General features: G+C 38.7%; 1 protein-coding gene and 1 pseudogene across 1 annotated transcript in view; both read right to left on the reverse strand.

The window, feature by feature from the left end:
- KIF15 (kinesin family member 15) overlaps positions 1-21,472 on the reverse strand; it is a 72,752-nt gene that overhangs the window by 1,929 nt on the left and 49,351 nt on the right. The window contains exons 25-32 of the mRNA XM_069473530.1: positions 21,104-21,208; positions 20,181-20,303; positions 16,960-17,106; positions 13,921-14,022; positions 13,447-13,611; positions 9,520-9,629; positions 4,723-4,798; positions 4,231-4,268 (exon numbers count right to left, since the gene is read on the reverse strand). Coding sequence (XP_069329631.1) covers positions 4,231-4,268; positions 4,723-4,798; positions 9,520-9,629; positions 13,447-13,611; positions 13,921-14,022; positions 16,960-17,106; positions 20,181-20,303; positions 21,104-21,208 — 866 coding nt within the window. The remainder of the gene's footprint in view (positions 1-4,230; positions 4,269-4,722; positions 4,799-9,519; positions 9,630-13,446; positions 13,612-13,920; positions 14,023-16,959; positions 17,107-20,180; positions 20,304-21,103; positions 21,209-21,472) is intronic.
- Positions 7,139-8,540, reverse strand: LOC138387768 (heterogeneous nuclear ribonucleoprotein A1-like; annotated as a pseudogene).

Genomic DNA, 21,472 nt, shown 5'->3' on the forward strand with positions numbered 1-21,472 from the left:
TTATTTGAAAGTATCACTAATCTTCAGTCCTCCCCTACTGATGGCAAAAGAAGACAGAAAGTGCTGTATATCAGATATGCCTTTTCTTGTTGTTTTACCCAAGACTTTCATTTTGGAAAAACTCAAATCAGCTTTTAAATAATAAAATTTAGAATGAAGTTTCTTTTAGATTCATTCCACTTGGAGCAAATGTAATTTAAGTATCATTACAGTCTGCATGGTTTATTCAGTGTCCCATGGCTTAGAATAACCATTTCTGATTTAAAAAACTGGTCCTTGAGAGTAGTCCTTGAGAAACACTACTTATTTCTTCAAGGATGTGCTATTCAGAATTAATACACTTTATGTAACTATCAATTGAAAAGAAACATAAGAAAAAGGTTATGTAACTATCAACTGAAAAGAAATATAAAAAACAAGGTTACTATAGTTATATAAATTTCACTGACTTTATAAAATTGTTTGGATCCTGTAAGTTTCCCAAAGGGAACAAATGCTTTTTATTTTACAATGCATATGAAAGGTAGGTTATTGAAATGATGTAATACATAGAATTTAATACCAGCTAATTTAAGGCCAGCTAATCTCTAGCTGTTGATTACCGTAATACAAAGAATTTAACACACCAAAGGCCAGCTAATTTCTAGGCAAGTTGTTTTCAGACTACATTCTGAGGATCTCAGAAGCACAGGGTAGGGAGAAGGGCACCGATGCTCTCCCAGTTCATTTGGAGCAATTCTGCATTCGCCTTAGGTATTTTGCTTTAGTTGGATCGAAAGGCTCTGTGGCATGGCAGATGCTGCAGTTGCTGCCCCCATAGCTAGTCCCCTGCTTCTTCCTTGTTTATAGAAAAACTCAATTTTATTTGAGGGGGAAAGATACGGGGGAGAGGAAGCACATTCACTTCCCAAGAGGTAAATATAATGACCAGTCTAAGCTAAGCATGGTCATCTATATCCCACTGTCAGATATTGGTTTTCTCAGCCTGTCCCAAAGGTGTGCCATGTGTGCTTATTCTGGCCGAGAACACAGGCTGATTCTTGGGGTGTTCTGAGAAAAGAAAGCCCCTTGAACCCACTTGACTGCAAGCTGTGACCCTCTTGTGGAGATACAATATTTGGGGCTGCAATAGCCATCTTGCGGCCAAGAATATCAGAAGAATGGGAAGCGTCTAGGTCCCTGATGGCATCACCAAGTCAATGCACCTCCAGACCTCTTGTTATGGGAAATTAAACAGCACTTGCCTAACTTATATATATGGATAACATAATGTTTAAAATCACTGCTGTAGGCTGGGACTGAGAAAACAGTGTACGCCATGTGCTGGAATGTGATTCACTTGCCCACAGTGAAGTACGGGCTTCTGTATTGTTCCAGAGACAGCATATCACTGTAGACTCTTGGTTACTAGACTGAAATAAATTACATGCCAAGTTAAATAACTTTTACTCTTTTTGTTAGAAAATATCCTCAAATGGATGTTAATTCTAAAATAGCTGCAATTCGACTATGTAGCTGGATTCTCCAAGATGCTGTAAGTGATCTGGGTTTCTATCCTAGCTTTACCACTATCTGACTGGCAGCCAGTCTCTGAATTGCTCATATGTAGATAAAAAGGTTGTTTTCACATGTATATTCTTTGATTCTATGAAATAAATGACTCAATGACCAGGTGACAAATCTTTCAGATTGGGTGGTCTTTGTCAGCTGATCATTAAAAAGAATTTTTAATGATCCATCAGTGTGATTTTTTACATATTAACTTGGACAGAGTTTAAAAAATTGGATGACAGTACTGTAACAAAACTCCTTCCATTGCCATTTACTTACTATGTGAATAAGATTTCTCAGCATTTGCTATAAAAACAGGAAAAAGAAATAGAATTGATACTGAATCCTGTCTTATTCCAGAATTAAGTATAATAAAATAATGAACTAATTGAAGAAAAAAGTATTAGGATAAAATGCACTGAGAAATGCATGTCCACTGAAATTTTCCTAAGTATAATAATTATTGAAAAAAATTTACAAAAAATTTAGGATAATTTGATTAATAATAATGAAAATTCAATGGGGAAGAATTATACTAATTACACTTGGAGCCACATGAGTAAATTTTTACAAATTACTTTCAGTTTGTATACATATTTCATGACTAAGTAGCATGGTAGCATAATCAATAAAATTTTTTCCAAAAATAAATTAGGATAAAATTCTGCAGGGTATAGAATGGAAACTCAGTTTCAAGGGAAAAAGGAACAATGGAAAATTCCAGACTTAGGAATCTATTCATGTATTTTTAAAATAGAAAGTAGCAGATTAGTTACTTTTAAAAGACTAAGAGCTTTATTTTCAAATGTCACTATTTTCAATATGTCAGAATGTCTATCCTTTGCAACAATTTAAACTTATAATGAAAAATTCTAGATATAAAATTCTAGATATATCTATATCTATAAAAATTCTAGATATAAAATCAACTTCAAAAATAGGTAAGAGGGTATATGGTGTTTCAAAATCCTTTTAGGAGGTATAATAAATAAGCAAAAATGGTTGAGGACCTCAATTCCTGATGAGGAGCACCTATCCAGAGAGTCCAATATCTTCCTCATGTTGTTTTATCATTATATTTGTTAATAACCAGTTTACTTATTTTGAACTTGGCAGAAAATACAATATACCTTGCTCATCAAAGAATGAGGCAACTTATAAGGTCATATAAATTAATATGGAAACTATATGAATAAATTATAGAGACCCAAGGTCTGGACCAGAAGAAATCAGAGTATTATCTATGGGAATCAGAGGGCCTTAAGGTTTTTTTTTTTGTTTTTTTTTTTTTTTTTTTTTTTTTTTTGAGACAGAGTCTCACTCTGTTGCCCGGGCTAGAGTGAGTGCCATGGCGTCAGCCTAGCTCACAGCAACCTCAAACTCCTGGGCTCAAGCGATCCTACTGCCTCAGCCTCCCGAGTAGCTGGGACTACAGGCACGCGCCACCATGCCCGGCTAATTTTTTTCTATATATATTTTAGTTGGCCAGATAATTTCTTTCTATTTTTAGTAGAGACGGGGTCTCACTCTTGCTCAGGCTGGTCTCGAACTCCTGACCTTGAGCGATCCACCCGCCTCGGCCTCCCAGAGTGCTAGGATTACAGGCGTGAGCCACCGCGCCCGGCCGGGCCTTAAGGTTTTAAATCAGAAGAAACCAGGCCGGGCGCGGTGGCTCACGCCTATAATCCTAGCACTCTGGGAGGCCGAGGTGGGCGGATCGTTTGAGCTCAGGAGTTCGAGACCAGCCTGAGCAAGAGCGAGACCCCATCTCTACTAAAAATAGAAAGAAATTATATGGACAGCTAAAAATATATATAGAAAAAATTAGCCGGGCATGGTGGTGCATGCCTGTAGTCCCAGCTACTCGGGAGGCTGAGACAGGAGGATTGCTTGAGCCCAGGAGTTTGAGGTTGCTGTGAGCTAGGCTGACGCCACGGCACTCACTCTAGCCTGGGCAACAGAGTGAGACTCTGTCTCAAAAAAAAAAAAAAAAAGAAGAAACCAGAAGCAGAAGTGAAAAGGAAAACCTGGTCAGTTATCTTGTTCTCATTGTCCATGAGAAGAAAACCCATCAGTTCCTCAAGGGCAGCTAAGCTTTTCCTGACATTTATCTCTTTAAGATTTCTTCTTAGGCCGGGCGCGGTGGCTCACGCCTGTAATCCTAGCACTCTGGGAGGCCGAGGTGGGCGGATCGTTTGAGCTCAGGAGTTCGAGACCAGCCTGAGCAAGAGCGAGACCCCATCTCTACTAAAAATAGAAAGAAATTATATGGACAGCTAAAAATATATATAGAAAAAATTAGCCGGGCATGGTGGTGCATGCCTGTAGTCCCAGCTACTCGGGAGGCTGAGACAGGAGGATTGCTTGAGCCCAGGAGTTTGAGGTTGCTGTGAGCTAGGCTGACGCCACGGCACTCACTCTAGCCCGGGCAACAGAGAGAGACTCTGTCTCAAAAAAAAAAAAAAAAAAAAAAAAAAAAGATTTCTTCTGGAGTAGCTTCACATGAGAAATTCCTTTAGCAAGTGTTGTTAGGAAAATAATTTTGTAAACATCTATTATGTTCACATATTACTACAGAAGGAAAAACATTACCTACGTTGTGGATATAAATATTTTATCCCTTTAGAGGAGAAAAGGAAACAATTATCAAGAATTTGAATTACAAAATAGTACACTTACTCTGCTTTCATTTTCAGCATTTCTTCTACTATTTTACTCTATGATAAGAAAAAGAAAAAGATGGCTTAGGTTCTTAAATAACACAGCTAAAACAAACATTGAAAGGAACCAACCCACTCTCCTTCATGTTAATAAAATCAAGCCAATATCCTTTTCCACAATACCAGCTATATACACATAAAGGAAATACCTATTTACAAGACTTCATGCACATGCCCTCTAAGGCCTCAAACAGGCCTTCATACTTGCTTCTAAATGGAGAACTGCATGTGAGTATGCTGAGCAGTAGGTTCACCATCTAGCAACGGAGACAAGTTCAATTCTCAGCTGTGTCTAAATACTGATGGTAAATATCATGCTAAACAGTCGGAATGTAGAAAAGACAGGAATTTCAATAGTAAAATGGTTACTTAAAATATATATAACCATAAATTACTAACTATAAACACATTGCTCAGATAATAAACTACTATGTAAAAAAAAAAATCATACTTTAGCAAGTCTGTCTTTGATAATCTCTTCTTCTTGTTCATTCTTCAGCTGCTCATTGTCTGGATGATTCTGATCACTACATGGATTAGGAGGAGGGACAGGAAAACAATGTCAAGTATATTCAAGTAGCAATTTCAAAGCTATTACATGCAGCAATGCTAAGTTGTGTAAAGAAAAGGTAACTATGGTGATTGGGTCAAATTAGCACAGTTAATAATGTGATCAACATATAGGGATGAAATAAGTCACCTCCGAAGAACTCAGGATTCCTCCTAATACAAAAGCAAGATGAGGCCGGGCACGGTGGCTCATGCCTGTAATCCCAGAACTCTGGGAGGCTGAGGTGGAAGGATTGCTTGAGCTCAGGAGTTCGAGACCAGCCTGAGCAAGAGCAAGACCCCATCTCTACTAAAAGTAGAAAAAATTAGCTGGCTGTGGTGTCCTGTGCCTATAGTCCTAGCTACTTGGGAGGCTGGGGCAGGAGGATTGCTTGAGCCCAGGAGTTTGAGGTTGCTATGAGCTAGGCTGACGCCACAGCACTCTAACCTGGGCAACAGAGTGAGACTCTGTCTCAAAAAATAAATAAATAAATAAATAAATAAATAAAAATTAAAAAAAAAAACAAAAAACAAAAGCAGAGCTGGGAAATATAATCAAGGCTTGGTTGAAAGTAAAATAAAGTCCGAAACATAGTTAAGAGGTAACACCTGAAGATCAAATGTGAGCAAAAGGGGGCCGAGACAAAGGGCCCCAGAACCTGGTACAAATGCAACTAGCTGGGAGGGAGCATCTTTGAGGACGGGGAGGGCTGCTCTGGCCTCCGCTGAGCCTGACTCCCCCTTTGCTTGGATTCCATAGTCAGCTGGCATTTTCTGATGACCACCTTGGCTTCCCATGTATATGGACACCAGGAAGGGATTCCCTGGGCACCAGACATGTCCTCATGGAAAAAGAATGCTCCCATATATAAAGCAAGGAAAATACATTCTGGATGATACATCCATTTCTGTGAGCCGACCAAATAAGTTGAGTTTCTGTGGGCAGCCCCTGGACCAGGAACACATTACCCCTAGAGAACCTGTCTGAACGCTGTACACTTCTTTAGGAATCTCTCACTGGGAAGTAAAAGAACATTTCTTGAAGGAAAACAGAAGTTACAGTAAAGTCTCTTTCTCTCAACAGATCTGGTAGCCTAGACAAAAATAGAAATGAGACCTTAATGAGGGAAACACCCCAGATCATTAGGGAAAGATGTGTTTTCTATGTACTAATCCAGGGATCAATAAACCTTTTCTGTCAAGAACCAGATAGTAAATATTTTAGGTTTTGGGAGCCATATGGTCTCTGCCACAGGTATTCAACTTGGCTATTCCAAAAGCAGCCATAGCAATATTTAAATAAAAGGGCATGACTATGTCTCAATAAAACTTTATTACACAATAGGCCATGGGCTGGATTTGGCCCCTGGGCTGTAGTTTGCCCCCCGCCTTTTTTTTTTACAAAGAAGATTCTATAGCTCTTCATATAAGGGACATGAGGCTATAAAATAAAGCTTTTTTTAAAGAAAAGACACTTTTATTCAAAATCACGATCAGACTATTATATTTAGCAATCAACAGAATGAGTGCAAAAACAAACAAACAAATAAACCTAAAACTACATTAAAACCCTTTGTTGGAATGCTTTACACTTTCCACAGAACAGAAACTAAAATAACCTGTTATACCATTAGTTACAAATAGCCCTCAAGTTTTTTGCCCATACACATGAATATTGTCTAAAACATGTCTTATTTGTAGAAGCTAAGTGGTGCCACCACTGTGCTTGGCTGAGTCCACAAATCTGTTGTAATCTGTAGCTTCCCTGTCACTTCTCTGGCTCTTCTCTCCTGCTAAGCTTTGTTTCTTGGCAGTAATTAATACCTTTTGTCACTGCCACAGCTACTGCTACTGCTGCTGGAACTACCTGTCAACCTGAAAAGAAACTCAGGACTGCCTCTCCAGAACAAATGGGTTTATTTGGGAATAACAGTGGGATTGCAATTCCATGGCATGCAAGCTAGGGTGGGCCATCAGTGTATTGGGGGGGAGGGGGCGGTTGGGGCAAAGGGGAAGAGCTTTTAAAGACAAAGAGAAGAATTCCATGTAAGCTTTAAAATAAAGTTCACTGGTCACAGAAGCTCATTGCAGAAGTTGGCATTTGTTCATCCGTGGAGACAGCTGTTGCTAGGCAACTGTCCGGGTGCAAGCAGCTTTTCTGAAATACTATAGCCCTGAGGAGTTTCCTGTGATAAGCCCTGTTACAGGGTTCATGCAGGAGTGGGGCATGTGGAACCTGCAGGAGTTTCTTGTGATAAGGTATGTTATAGGCATGTGCAGTGAGAGATGCTTCTTTGTGGTCTCCTGGTTCCGTTTTGTTAGAGTTTTGACACAAATGATTTCGTTTTGGCAATGGCAACTTTCACATGACTTAGCCCCCTTGGTTTCATGGCTGGTTTGGCAAAGTAGTGGCCGCTACCACCATAGGGGCCAGAGCTTCTGCCTCCAAAGTTTCTTCCCTTTATGAGTCTAAAATTGAAGATTGATTGTTATAATTGTCAATATCATTGTAGCTTCCATCACCTCCAAAATTGCCTCCATCATTACCAAATCCATTGTAACCATCCCCACTGCCACCATGTCCACCATCACCACAGCTGCTACCAAAGCCACCACGACCACTGAAGTTTCCTCCATGACCAAATTTGTCATTCCCACCAAAACCACTTCTACAACCACCTGCAAAGTTTCCACAACCACCCCCAACCTCTTTGGCTGAATGAAACACTAGTCGTTTCTTTTTTTGACAGGGTTTCCTTACTTCACAGATGTAGCCATGCACTTTATGATATTTTTGAATGACAATCTTATCCACGGAGTCATGGTTGTGTCGTCAAAGGTTATAAAAGTAAAGCTCTTGTTCTTGCCACTGCCTCAGTCAGTCATGATTTCAGTCACCTCAATTTTCCCATGCTATTCAAAATAATCTCTTAGGTGATGTTCTTCAGTGTTTTCTGTAATGCCACCAAAAAAGATCTTTTTCACAGTCAAGTGAGCACCTGGTCTTTGAGAATCTTCTCTTTAGACAGCCCTCTTTGGTTTCACAACTCTTCCATCCACCTTGTATGGCCTTGATTCCTGGCTGCCTCCACCTCCTCCACAGTGGCATAGTGACAAAGCCTCTGGAGTGCTTGGTGTTTGCATGTCCCATTACCACACAGTCCATGAGTGTTCCCCATTGCTCAACATGGCTCCTCAGACTCTCTTCAGTTGTTTCAAAGCTCAACTGTCCCATGAAGAGCTTCTGCAGCTATCTGGGCTAAGAGACTCCGACTTAGACATGACAGCAGTGTGAAGAGATACTTTAATAATGCTTCCTGGGTGGCATCCGTGGGCAGAAGTAGTAAGCTAACGACGTATCTCTGAAATAAAGTATTTCTAATTGTGGTTTTACAAATGATCTAAACACATTCTATGTTCTATGCTCACACTAACTCTTGATAAAAGACAGTATTTTTCTTCTGTATACTATGTATTAAATACAAGGCTTTTCTGGACATGGGGGCGGGGCATATGGAAACTAGGTGAGCAGACTGTGGATTATCTGCATCTGAATCATCCAGAAGGGGAGGGAGTTCCTTGTTAAAATGTACATTTCTGGGCTTCACTCCAGCCCTACTAAAACAGATCTCTGATACTCACTAAAATTTGAAGAGAACCATTTAGGAAGAGACTGTTAGCATAACCACCATTACCATCTTCAAATCTCTGTTGTCTCATTTAGGTTTTGAACAGTGCATCTAAAGGATGCTTGAGGACAGGGCTGGGGAGCTGCAGGAGTGGACAAGCTTCTGTCACTTTCTGGCAACTGACAGCAGACACCCTTAATCTGGGAAATGGAATTCAATAAGGGCATCTATCCCAGAGACTCCCTCTTTAATTCAATTCAACTTTCCACAAAATTTTACTTGCTATTCTGATCTCCAATTCCTCACTTGGAAAGTTAACAATAGGCAGAATCATAATTCTACTTTGTGTACTTAATAACTTTTATTGAACACCCCTCTACCAAGCACTGTAACTGGCATTTTATACATATTATTTTTAATCTTTAAAACACCTTGTGAGGAAATTACCATTTTCCTCATTTTATTCCTAAGAAAACAGGGAAACTAAGAGGTTAAAAAATGTGTCCAAAATCACAAGACTTTTAAGTGTAAGAGACAGGACGCCAAGTCTGGATGTGGTTGCTCCTGACACTATGCTATGCAACTAGAAAACTGCCTTAGCTGATGCCAAAACACACACATAGAGATGCCTAAACCCAAGGGAATGCTCCTCTGGAAAATGCTAAGGATTTCTTCTTGTCCTGCACAGGAGCTTTCCCTGGACCATGAGTTATAATGCAAAGCCAACTGGTAAGAAATTTCCCCCTTTTCTATAGGGATTCTTGAATCCTTGTCTTGTTGACTTTATTTACTCTTAAAAAAAAAAATTTTTTTTTTAAATGAAGTCATTTGGCTCAAGTACACATTTTAAATTCATTTCAGTAGCTTTACAATAAATGCAACAATGCAAAAACTGACTGCAGAGCACTGCAATGGTTAACAGATCAGACAAGATTCAAAATCAACCAATGGAGCATCTCCTGGATTAGTGAGAAATATCCTATTCATTGTGAAACCAATTCTAACCTCATTCATTTAACTATACCAGGCAGGTCAATATTTAGCCCATGGTTCTAGTGGCTCTTTCTCACCTACTGTCCTTTTGCCTTTTCATATCATCCAGCTGACCTTGCAGGAGCCAGTTTTTCTCTCTTAACTGCTGAGATTCCAGGCGTAGGTTTTCCATTTCACACAACTGCTCCTGATAACATATCAAATAATGTCTTTTCAAAAAACACATTATAAAAATTTATGACTAAGACTCCAAAAGTAAATACAGCAACAACAAAAATAAATAAATGGGATTTAATTAAACTAAAAAGTTTCTGCACATCAAAGGAATAATCAACAGAGTAAATAGACAACCTACAGAATGGGAGAAAATATTTGTAAACTATACATCTAACAAAGTACTAATATCTAGAATCTACAAAGAACTGAAACAAATCAGCAAGAAAAAAACAACCCATCAAAAAGTACATGAAAGACATGAACAGAGTTTTTTCAAAAGAAGATAGACAAATGGCCAACAAACATATAAAAATATGCTCAACATCATTAATCATCAGGGAAATGCAAATTAAAACCACAGTGAGATACTACCTCACCCCTGTCAGAATGGATATTATTAAAAAGGCAAAAACAATAGATGGTGCAGATGCAGTGAAAAGGGAATGCTTACACACTGTTGGTGGGAATATAAACTAGTACAACCTCTATGGAAAACGGTAAGGAGATTCCTCAAAGAACTAAAAGTAGACCTACCATTTGATTTAGCAATCCCACTACTGGGTATCTACCCAAACGAAAAGTCATTTTATAAAAAAGATACCTGCAGCTGAATGTTTATCACAGTACAATTCAGAATTGCAAAGATATGGAATCAACCTAAGCACCCATCAACTAATGAGTGGATCAAGAAAATGTGTGTGTGTGTGTGTGTGTAAATACACCATGGAGTACTACTCAGCCACAAAAAGGAATGAAATAATGTCTTCTGCAGCAATTTGGATAGAACTGCAGATCATTATCCTAAGTGAAGTATCTCAGGAATGGAAAAACAAATACTACATGTTCTCATAAGTGGAAGCTAAACACGGGGTATATATGGTCATGAAGTGGTGTCATAACATTGGAAACTAAGAAGGGAGAAGTGTGAGAGGGGGTTAAGGGATAAAAAATTACCTATCATGTACAATGTTAACTATTCTGGTGACAGGTACCCTAAAAGCCCTGACTTCAGCATGATACAATTCATCCACATAACACAAAACACTTGAACTCCCTGAATCTATTGAAACAAAACAAAACAAAACAAAACAAAACAAAACACATTATAGTAGGCTTTATTTAGCTCCCCAGGGCCATGACCAAGACAGGTATTACTCTCTTAAGCTCCTACACAGAACACTACACTGGATATTGCTGGATAAAAAGCAGACTGTGCGACAAGCTCTTGGAGGCCTAAAATGGTGATTCATGATCATGTTCATAGTGTCTCAAATATAGTTTCTTATCAATATCACATAATTCACTAAAATTCCTTTATTAGAAAAGATGACAGAAAGTTTCTACTTTGATAAATATTCTCGACTATTTGTTTCTATTTAATAGATTCTAAGTAAAAAAAATAAACAAAAAACTGATGCCACCGCCCATCCCTCAAAATACTTAATTGTAGCCTGAGCACCATAGTGAGACCCCACCTTTACAGAAATATGAAAATTAGCCAGGCCTGATGGCACACACTTGTAGTCACAACTACTCAGGAAGCTGAGGCAGGAGGATCACTTGAGCCCAGGAGTTTGAGGTTGCAGTGACCTATGATGAAGCCACTGCACTACAGCATGGGAGACAGAGCAAGACCCTGTCTCAAAACAAACAAACAAACAAAAATGACAAACAAAATTTAACTGGATCATAACTTGAAAATCATAAGCATAACCATCCACAAGAAACAAATACTTAGCTGCAAGGAATGTTCTTTTGGGTTCACTTGCCTACTGACTGATTTCTTTTAACCTGATCCAACTTCTTCTAAGTATCAACATCATGCCAATCTGGATAGCAGCCACATTCTTGAGAGCATACTGAGAAATGCCCTAAATAAAAGAGGTCAGGAATGATCTTCTCCATGAGAAACAAAACTTAAGAATGATACTGTCTTTCTTTATATACTTGACATCACTTGATTAAAGTGAGCAAATTTTTTCTTTAAAAATCTACTTGTAACTGCTGCTAATGGAGTACATATTCTGGGCAACTTGAATCTATGCTAGCAGGTTGCAGCCCTCAGCTTGGCCCAAATAAACTCTCTGCTTATGTTAAAAAAAAATAATTATAAAAAATAAAAAATAAATAACGTGAGCCAATTACATCCCTAGACAAAAACTCACTGCAGAGCAATGACCTCACAGGCTAAATGCTCTCTTCTGTGGAACATCACATCCTCCCAATTCCCACACACCTACACAACACCTACCCAGACACTCTACCACACACCCCGACCCCTAAACCATATGCACACCCTGCCACTCACAAACACCATAACCCCAAGTAACTGGGTAAAAACACTAACAGGAAGCTTAAGGAAATGGCAAACAAGAAAATATTTTGAATTTATCATAGACTAAAACAAATCTCTCTAATATATAAAGAATGCCTACAAATCTAATAATAGAAAAATCGGTAATGGATACAGTTCACAGAAAGAGAAAAACAAAAGATACTCAATTTTATTCGTAATAAGAAAAATATAAATTTAAAACTGAGATAACATGCTTTAGCTATTAAATTGATAAAGACCCAAAAGTCAGACAGCACTATGAGGTGAGGTTTGAGGAAACAGGCTCTCTCCTTCATTGCTGAGAGCATAGTCATTGCAGCCTGTATGATATGACATCAGCATGTAAAAACCAAATGGGGCAGGGAGAGAAGAATGCTTACAGACTTGGTTATGTATGCAATGAAAAGCTCTAAAAGAACCGGCTACCCTGGGAGCCTCCAGGGACAGCAACCTTGGTAGACTGGTATCTGGGGTAGGAGGAAGACTTTTCTCTGTCTACCTTTCAGTTCTATGCCTTTTGAATTTTGTATTCTCAGTAACTATGACAACACTGCTTTTTTTTTTTTTTTTTTTTTTTGAGACAGAGTCTCACTCTGTTGCCCAGGCTAGAGTGAGTGCCGTGGCGTCAGCCTAGCTCACAGCAACCTCAAACTCCTGAGCTCAAGCGATCCTCCTGCCTCAGCCTCCCGAGTAGCTGGGACTACAGGCATGCACCACCATGCCCGGCTAATTTTTTCTATATATATTTTTAGCTGTCCATATAATTTCTTTCTATTTTTAGTAGAGATGGGGTCTCGCTCTTGCTCAGGCTGGTCTCGAACTCCTGAGCTCAAATGATCCGCCCACCTCGGCCTCCCAGAGTGCTAGGATTACAGGCGTGAGCCACCGCGCCCGGCCAACACTGCTTATTTTTAAAAATTAAGTTTACACGACGATGCTGCTTAGTTTTAAAAATTAAATTTACTAGCTTGACATGGTGGCACATGCCTGTAGTCCCAGTTAGTTGGGAGCCCAAGGTAGGAGGATCACTTGAGCCCAAGAGTACCCTGTGTCTTTTTTTTTTTTTTTTTTTTTTTTTTTTTTTTTTGAGACAGAGTCTCGCTCTGTTGCCCAGGCTACAGTGCCATGGCGTCAGCCCAGCTCACAGCAACCTCAAACTCCTGGGCTCAAGCGATCCTCCTGCTTCAGCCTCCCGAGTAGGTTGGACTACAGGCATGCGCCACCATGCCTGGCTAATTTTTTCTATATACATGTTTTTTAGCTGTCCAAATCATTTCTTTCTATTTTTTAGTAGAGATGGGGTCTCGCTCTTGCTCAGGTTGGTCTTAACTCCTGACCTCGAGTGATCCTTCCGCCTCAGCCTCCCAGAGTGCTAGGATTACAGGTGTGAGCCACCGCACCCGGCCGTTCCCTGGGTCTTAAAAAGAAAAAAGAAAAAAATTTACCCAATTACCTTCATTCTGAGGATTTCAGCATTTTTGACTTCTCTGTCTTCATTTAGCATTGTTACAAGGTGTTGCAAAGAAGTCTTAGAGGCTCTTCCATCTTCTATCTCTTGTTCTTGTGTTTCCAGAAGTTTTGCCAAATGTGTTGGAAAATGAGGTGGTGTTTTAGGACTCTAAAATAAAATCATATCTCATCCAAATACCTGGTGTTAAGTGATGTTAGAAAGGTTTCATTTTAAATGTATGACTATATGCCAAGCACACAGAAAATACTCAGGCTATTTAGCTTATTATTCTAATTCTTGTCCAAGTAAAACAAACAAAAGATTGGCATTTTACCTTTATCAAGTAAAAAGCAGACAGAGGGTGTTGTGCAAATCTTTTTCTTAAAAAAAAACAAAGCTATGGCCTTAGTAATTTCCAAATTTTTATCATTCACAAACTGTTCATTCCTCCTGAAATGCTCTTTTTCTGAAAAGTACCTGGGGAGCTTCAGCAGCAAAATCCATCACATGCTCTAGCTGTCTCATTTTGAAGTTATATTCATTCTTCTTCTGTTCTACTTCCTCCTTCTTTTGGTTTAGCTGGGAAAATTAAGATTACAAGTTAGAAAATAATATGGGGCACATGGTCCAATTAAAAAAGACAAGCTTCCCCATCACCAATCATCAGAGAAATGTAAATTAAACCACAATGAGACATCACATTTCACCTATTAGAATGGCTATAATAAAAAAGATGAAAGATAAGTGTGGGTGAGGATGTGGAGAAAAGGGAACCCTTGTTGAGAATGTAAATTAGTACAGCCATTATGGAAAATGGTTATGGAGATTCCTCAAAAAACTAAAAGTAGAACTACTATATGATGCAGCAATCCCACTTCTGGGTATATATCCAAAGGAATTAAAATCAGTGTGTTGGCCGGGCGCGGTGGCTCACGCCTGTAATCCTAGCACTCTGGGAGGCCGAGGTGGGTGGATTGTTTGAGCTCAGGAGTTCGAGACCAGCCTGAGCAAAAGCGAGACCCCATCTCTACTAAAAATAGAAAGAAATTATATGGACAGATAAAAATATATATAGAAAAAATTAGCCAGGCATGGTGGTGCATGCCTGTGGTCCCAGCTACTCGGGAGGCTGAGACAGGAGGATCGCTTGAGCTCAGGAGTTTGAGGTTGCTGTGAGCTAGGCTGATGCCACGGCACCCGCTCTAGCCTGGGCAACAGAGTGAGACTCTGTCTCCAAAAAAAAAAAAATCAGTGTGTTGAAGAGATATCTGTACTCCCTTGTTCACTGAAGCATTATTCACAAGAGCCAAGGTATGGAAACAACCTAAGTGTCCATCTAATGGATGAATGGGAAAAAATGTGCTATATATACACAATAGAATACTATTCAGTCTTAAAAAAGGAGCAAATTCTGTTATTTGTAACACCATACCTGAACCTGGAGGACATTATCTCAAGTGAAATAAGCTAGGCACAGAAAGACAATACTACACAGTCTCACTTATATGTGGAATCTAAAAAAAGTTGAATTCATAGAAGTAGAGAATAAAATGGTGGTCACCAGAGGCTGGGTGGGGGGTTGGGAGGAAACAAGAATGGAGATATTGGTCAAAGGGTACAAAGTTTCAGTTAGGAGGCATAAGGTTCTGAGATCTATTGTACCACATGGTAACTATATTTAATAATTGCTAAGAGAGGTTTTAAATGTTCACACCATCAAAACAACAGTGTGTGAGGCAAAAATATGTTAATTAATTTGATTTAATCATTACATAATGTATACATATATCAAAATATCACACCATACCGTATAAGCATATATAATTATTATTTGTCATTAAAAGAGACATTTCATAGAATGCTACTTATATAAAAAAAAAAAAAAAAGAAAAGACAGGCTTCCCGTGGTATACAGAATTACGCTTTTTACATTGCTTAATAATTTGAAAAGCATTAAGATTAAAACAAAACCATGGCAGGTTTTTTTTTGTTTTTTTTTTGAGACAGAGTCTCACTCTTGTTGCCCAGGCTAGAGTGAGTGCTGTGGCGTCAGCCTAGCTCACAGCAACCTCAAACCCCTGGGCTCAAGCGATCCTCCTGCCTCAGCCTCCCGAGTAGCTGGGACTACAGGCATGCACCACTATGCCCGGCTAATTTTTTCTATATATATTTTTAGCTGTCCAGATAATTTCTTTCTATTTTTAGTAGAGATGGGGTCTCGCTCTTGCTCAGGCTGGTCTCAAACTCCTGAGCTCAAACGATCCGCCCACCTCGGCCTCCCAGAGTGCTAGGATTACAGGCGTGAGCCACCGCGCCCGGCCTCCATGGCAGTTTTTAAAGTAATAAAATGTGAATTCAGGGCTGCTTTTTGTGTATGTCTAATTTGGTTGCTACTATAACCCAATCATCTCCTTTTCTCTCACAAATTTATACCTTTTAAAATTTTCTTTTAAGTTTCACAATAAAAGAGTTATTTGAGAAAAATATGAAATATAAAACAACAGCTGCCAAAAAGATGATAAAAGTCAGCCACAACATCCCCACAGTGGTTAGGATGTGCTGCCACATGCCAAAGACCCAGAGGATGTGGGGAGGCAGCCAAGCAAGTCTCACTATGTGCACAGACCCAAAGTTGTTCTGATTCCAAGTTTACAATCCAGATTATCTAAACACTCCATTAGCCTGCCTTTTGTAACATAGAGAAATTAGCCAAGGCAGGAATGTCGCGACAACCTTAACTGTGGATCCCTTCTTTTTTTTTTTTTTTTAAATAAAATGAGACAGAGTCTCACTCTGTTGCCCCGGCTAGAGTGCCATGGCATCACCCTAGCTCACAGCAACCTCAAACTCCTGGGCTCAAGCAATCCTCCTGCCTCAGCCTCCCGAGTAGCTGGGACTACAGGCATGCGCCACCATGCCTGGCTAATTTTTTCTATATATACTTTTATTTTTTTATTTTATTTTATTTTTTTTTATTTTTTTTTTTGAGACAGAGTCTCACTCTGTTGCCCAGGCTAGAGTGAGTGCCGTGGCGTCAGCCTAGCTCACAGCAACCTCAAACTCCTGAGCTCAAGCGATCCTCCTGTCTCAGCCTCCCAAGTAGCTGGGACTACAGGCATGCACCACCATGCCCGGCTAATTTTTTCTATATATATTTTTAGCTGTCCATATAATTTCTTTCTATTTTTAGTAGAGATGGGGTCTCGCTCTTGCTCAGGCTGGTCTCGAACTCCTGAGCTCAAAGGATCCGCCCACCTCGGCCTCCCAGAGTGCTAGGATTACAGGCGTGAGCCACCGCGCCCGGCCTATATATACTTTTAGTTATCCATATAATTTCTTTCTATTTTTAGTAGAGATGGGGTCTCACTCTTGCTCAGGCTGGTCTCGAACTCCTGAGCTCAAACGATCCTCCTGCCTCAGCCTCCCAGAGTGCTAGGATTACAGGCATGAGCCACTGCGCCCAGCCTGTGGATCCCTTCTGTCCCCCATCTTGAGTGACACCTCTGTGCATCTTACCTTGTCCTGAAGTTCTTGGATCAGGGCCTCCTTCTTGGTCAGTTCTTCCTGGGCAGACTGCAACAGCCCTGAGTGTTTTTTTGAGGCCTCTGTGAGCATGTTCAGCTGCTCAGTGGCATGAGCCAGGTCCTCACAGAGCATATCCCTCTGTTGGAGGACAATCCCCACAAAGGAAGAATTTCTTAATTGTAGTATTCCAATAAGGATTTACAAGTCATTATTATGTACAATTTTTAAAAGGTTAAGAAAGTTTTATGTAAAATCCTCCCCCCTTTTTTTGGCTTGTGTCCTAATCCATTCAAAGACAAACCAGTGAGTTAATCTTTAGGTGAACAGGTTTAGAGATTAACATGATTACAGTAAATTCATATAGGTATCACAATTGAGTTTAATTACACTCTCCTCTCACTCCCAGATCTAAAAGCTCATCTCTCTTTCCTGGAGAGGACTCCAGGAAAAGGTCCTGAGCTGGCTTGTCTCACGAGTTGAGTCCTTTCTACAGTGGAAAGTAAACAGCTATAAACAGTTGGGGAGGGGTTCGGCAGTTCACCAGACTGTGACACTGTCATAGGCCATCAAAGTTTCAGGGAGTAGTTTATAGAAAGTGACACAGAGAATTAGAAGTCCTATAGGTTGTATACATAATTCCTATGGATGCAGTGTATGTAATTCCTACAAAATTAGAGCAGAATCTGTTTATCCTCCCTTTCCCTTACAAATGTAAATTTATGTATGTATGTGTGTACGCACACTTAAAAATTTGATATATCACAAACACTTTTCCCTGTACTCATTCTTTTATTACATCATTCGTTATAAATCCTATTTATGTTTTTAAAGTGGTTATTATTGATACATAGTAAAGCTATTCTTTTTTAATACTTAACTTCTTTTTATATTCCTTAGGAAAGTTTTATGTCCTTAACAGTTATTATATATTCTTCCCTAAGGTTTTTATACTTTTTATTGTTTTTGAGAATGGAACTTTTTAGTTCCATTATATTGTTAAATGGTTGTTGATGGTATGCAGTAAATATATGTTTAAGACTTAATTATAACTGATTACTAAACTCATTATTCTAATAGATATTCAGGTAATATTTTGGAGTTTCCACACAGACATTCATACCCAACTGCAAATAACAGTACACTTTCTCTCAGTTTTTATAATATTTGTGTCTCACTGTTCTCATCTTATGCTGGCTGGGAACTCATATTGTTGAAAAACATTGATGTATAAACAATTAAAATGACAATTCACAAACCATAGCCATAAAAGTAAATTTTAGCTAATAAAGACAGAAAATAAGTACAAAAGGAATGTGAACTGGCTGTTTATAAATCGATTCCACTTGAATCTAAAATACTTCAATGTTCCTAGTCATAATCTTTTTAGGAAGAAATGACAGAGAGAGAGAGAGAAGGAAGGATATAAGGATGGAAGAAGGAAGAGCTTTTAAGTAAACTGCCATGAGTTTTCCTTCATCATTCAGCTACTCCCACTCAAATAGCTAGATTTCTCTTTTTATTTTGGCAATAGGCAATGTAGAACTGAATTTTACACATTTTATACATTGTATAAGACTTTAATTTGCCGCTTTTGCATACTAACTTTTCAACTGGCCTCCTAAAACTATTCCCAGCTAACATGCATTGAGCAATTTATAAGGTGCCAGATAGTGTTGTAGGCACTTTCCATGTATTCCTCATTTCATCTTCACAACACCCTATGAAATAAGCAGTACTGTTATCTCTACAGATGTGGCAAATGAAGCACAGAGAAAAAATTTAGCTTCCCCAAGGTCATACAGCCAGAATTCCAACTCCACAGCATGTGGTCTTTATAACTTGTTACTATTCTACTCTTATTTTCCTTTTATTCTGATGTTAGTTGTTTATTTTAACCATCTTACATTGTATATATGTTAGCACCTTCAAATCCTTTCTAGGATGTGGCAGGATATAAGCACAAATTACTGGGTATATCCACCTTGGATATCTATTCCCACAGGTTGTCTAAGTTCAAAACTGGTGATGTAAAAAATGCATATCATCAATTTTCCCTGGGCCTCTATTCTCTTCATCTCAGATGTATGCAGAACCACCTTTGGTCTCTCAGGCTAGAAACCTTAGTGCCCACTCTGCCTGCTTCCTCCCTTCACAGCATATATCCAACTGGACACCAACAACTGTCAATGGTAGCTCTGAAATACTTCCAACTCTATCTCACTATCTCACTCACTATCCCCACTAGCACTTCTTAGCTCAGATCTCAACATCTCCCGTCTGGGTTCAAAGTCTATGCAGCTCCAGTTTCCTAAAAGATACAGCTGATGTTCCTCAAGAAGCTTACTACACAGGCTCAGCCTGTCTCCATCTCAGCTCCTGCGTCTCAAGCTGGCCACCCTGACTGCTTACTGTGCTAGAGACACTCCACACACATTCACACTGCCAGGCTTCCCTCCCTGGCAAAGTCTTGTACGAATACTATCTCCTCTGGGAAGCTCTTTGGAATTTCCCCAAGCAGAATTACTCCACTCTTTCCCTTTTCTGTGCTTCCAGGTCATTTATTATATCATAATACACATATTTCTTAAGCTACACAAGTAATTGTGTTTCAATTATTCTTCCATTCCCAAATGCCTGGCCAGGTACAGGTTGTACAGTAGGTGGATTCAATAAATACTTGTTGGTTTTATGGGTAGCATACTTTAGCCAAAAAAAAAAAAAAAAAAAAAAAAACCCAACCAACCAACCAAAGTATACAGGATTTGCCTAAAGTATCTCTGGAAGGATATACAAGAAACTGGTAACATTGGGTGGTTGTGGATAGGGAGGGGTAGGAGGAAATGTATATTGCTTCTGAACCATGTGATAGTACTGCTTAATTTTTTAAAAAGGTAAATTTACGTGAACAACAACAAAAAGAAAAACTTTTAAACATCCAAGTAAATGCAGTTTCTACTCTGCTCCCCTTACATAAAGGGTGGTCAATTATAGGAACCTTAACATGCTGTCAGCACAAATGAATAAAGATAGATTACCTAGATACAAAATAATAACTTTAGTGGTAACTCTTAATTGCCTGACTACCCTAAGGAAAAGTGGCTCTAATTATTAATTACTCCTTTAAAAATCTTCTATTTATTCACTAATAACCTTCACACACAAACAAATATATTGACAAGTAATAAGGCAAACAAAAAATTCTTAACATCTACCTCTATATCCTCAGAGAGTATTCTCAGCCTAAGGGTTTCTTTCAGATTCAGAATATCCGATTCCTGGCTCTTGATCAATGCTTTGCTCTCCTCTTTGTCGACCAAAGCAGAGTTGTATTTGCACTGTAGAAAAGAAAGTCATGACATAAGAGCTGTCTGTTTTATTATCTGTTTATTTGTAAATTAAAATATCGAGCATGAGTCTGAGTTCCAAGGTGATGATTAGATTAACACAAGTTAATTCAATAAATACTTGCTGAATGAAAGAATGTAAGAACAAATGCATGAATGGTGAACAAAAATGAAAAAAAAAGTCTGTGATGACTTTTCCATCTTAGGAGAGTGCCTTCAGAAATAAACATGGAGAACAGCAATCTCCTAGAGTAGAGGAATGAGGAACATTGTCTTGACCCAAGCAGAAGAGAAGCATCAACATTCAACATAGATATATGCTGGCAAAATAAGTAGTTACTTTAGGAAATGACATTACGTCCATTATTGGAGAAACAAACTCATTTTCTATATGATTAATATCTCTGAACTTAACTAAAATGTGTTATTTTTTTCTCAAAGCAACTAAGGAAGACCACATCAGCCTTAACTGTCACAGCCAACAACCAGTCTGTTTCTTATTCAGTTTATATCAGCAATTCCCACATAGTGCACAGAGAACATCATCCCAGGTCAGTGAAATCTGAGAAACACTGCAGTTTGCATTGCCTTCTGGAAATGCATACTACACCTTGGCATAACAAAGGCTCTGCAAGTCCTGCAAATACAGAAATCTGTTGAGCTTTAACTAGTATTTCCAAACTTCTTTGACCATAGGATCTTTTTTCCTGGCGGAGCATTTGTTATTCTCTTGAGTCTGTAAAGTGTCTCATGTTCAAATTTAACATCTTGTTAAATTTGACTGAACTTACATTTATGTCCTTCAGTTCTTGCTTTAGGGTGTCAATAGTTTCCATTTTCTCACAGACTGATGTTCTTAGCTCCTGGATCTGATTCATAAGGTCAGTCACAACTTCCTGATGAGCACAGAAACAATATTTTCATGTCCAAGGACATTCAAAAGGAGGTAATTTTTAAATGATAAATCATTTACCTTTACTAATGGCAACATAAGAAGTCAATTTTATTTTAGCAAAACATCCTATGTCTCATTATTATCAATTTACATTTTAATGGCTTTATGCTATTTTACCTAATCATTTCCTTTGGTTTTATGAATGAATAAACAGATTTTATACCTAATTTTACACTTGGATATTATTTTTATTTATATATATATT

This window comes from Eulemur rufifrons, chromosome 7 (genome assembly GCF_041146395.1).
Source record: "Eulemur rufifrons isolate Redbay chromosome 7, OSU_ERuf_1, whole genome shotgun sequence".
Classification (NCBI taxonomy): Eukaryota; Metazoa; Chordata; class Mammalia; order Primates; family Lemuridae; genus Eulemur; species Eulemur rufifrons.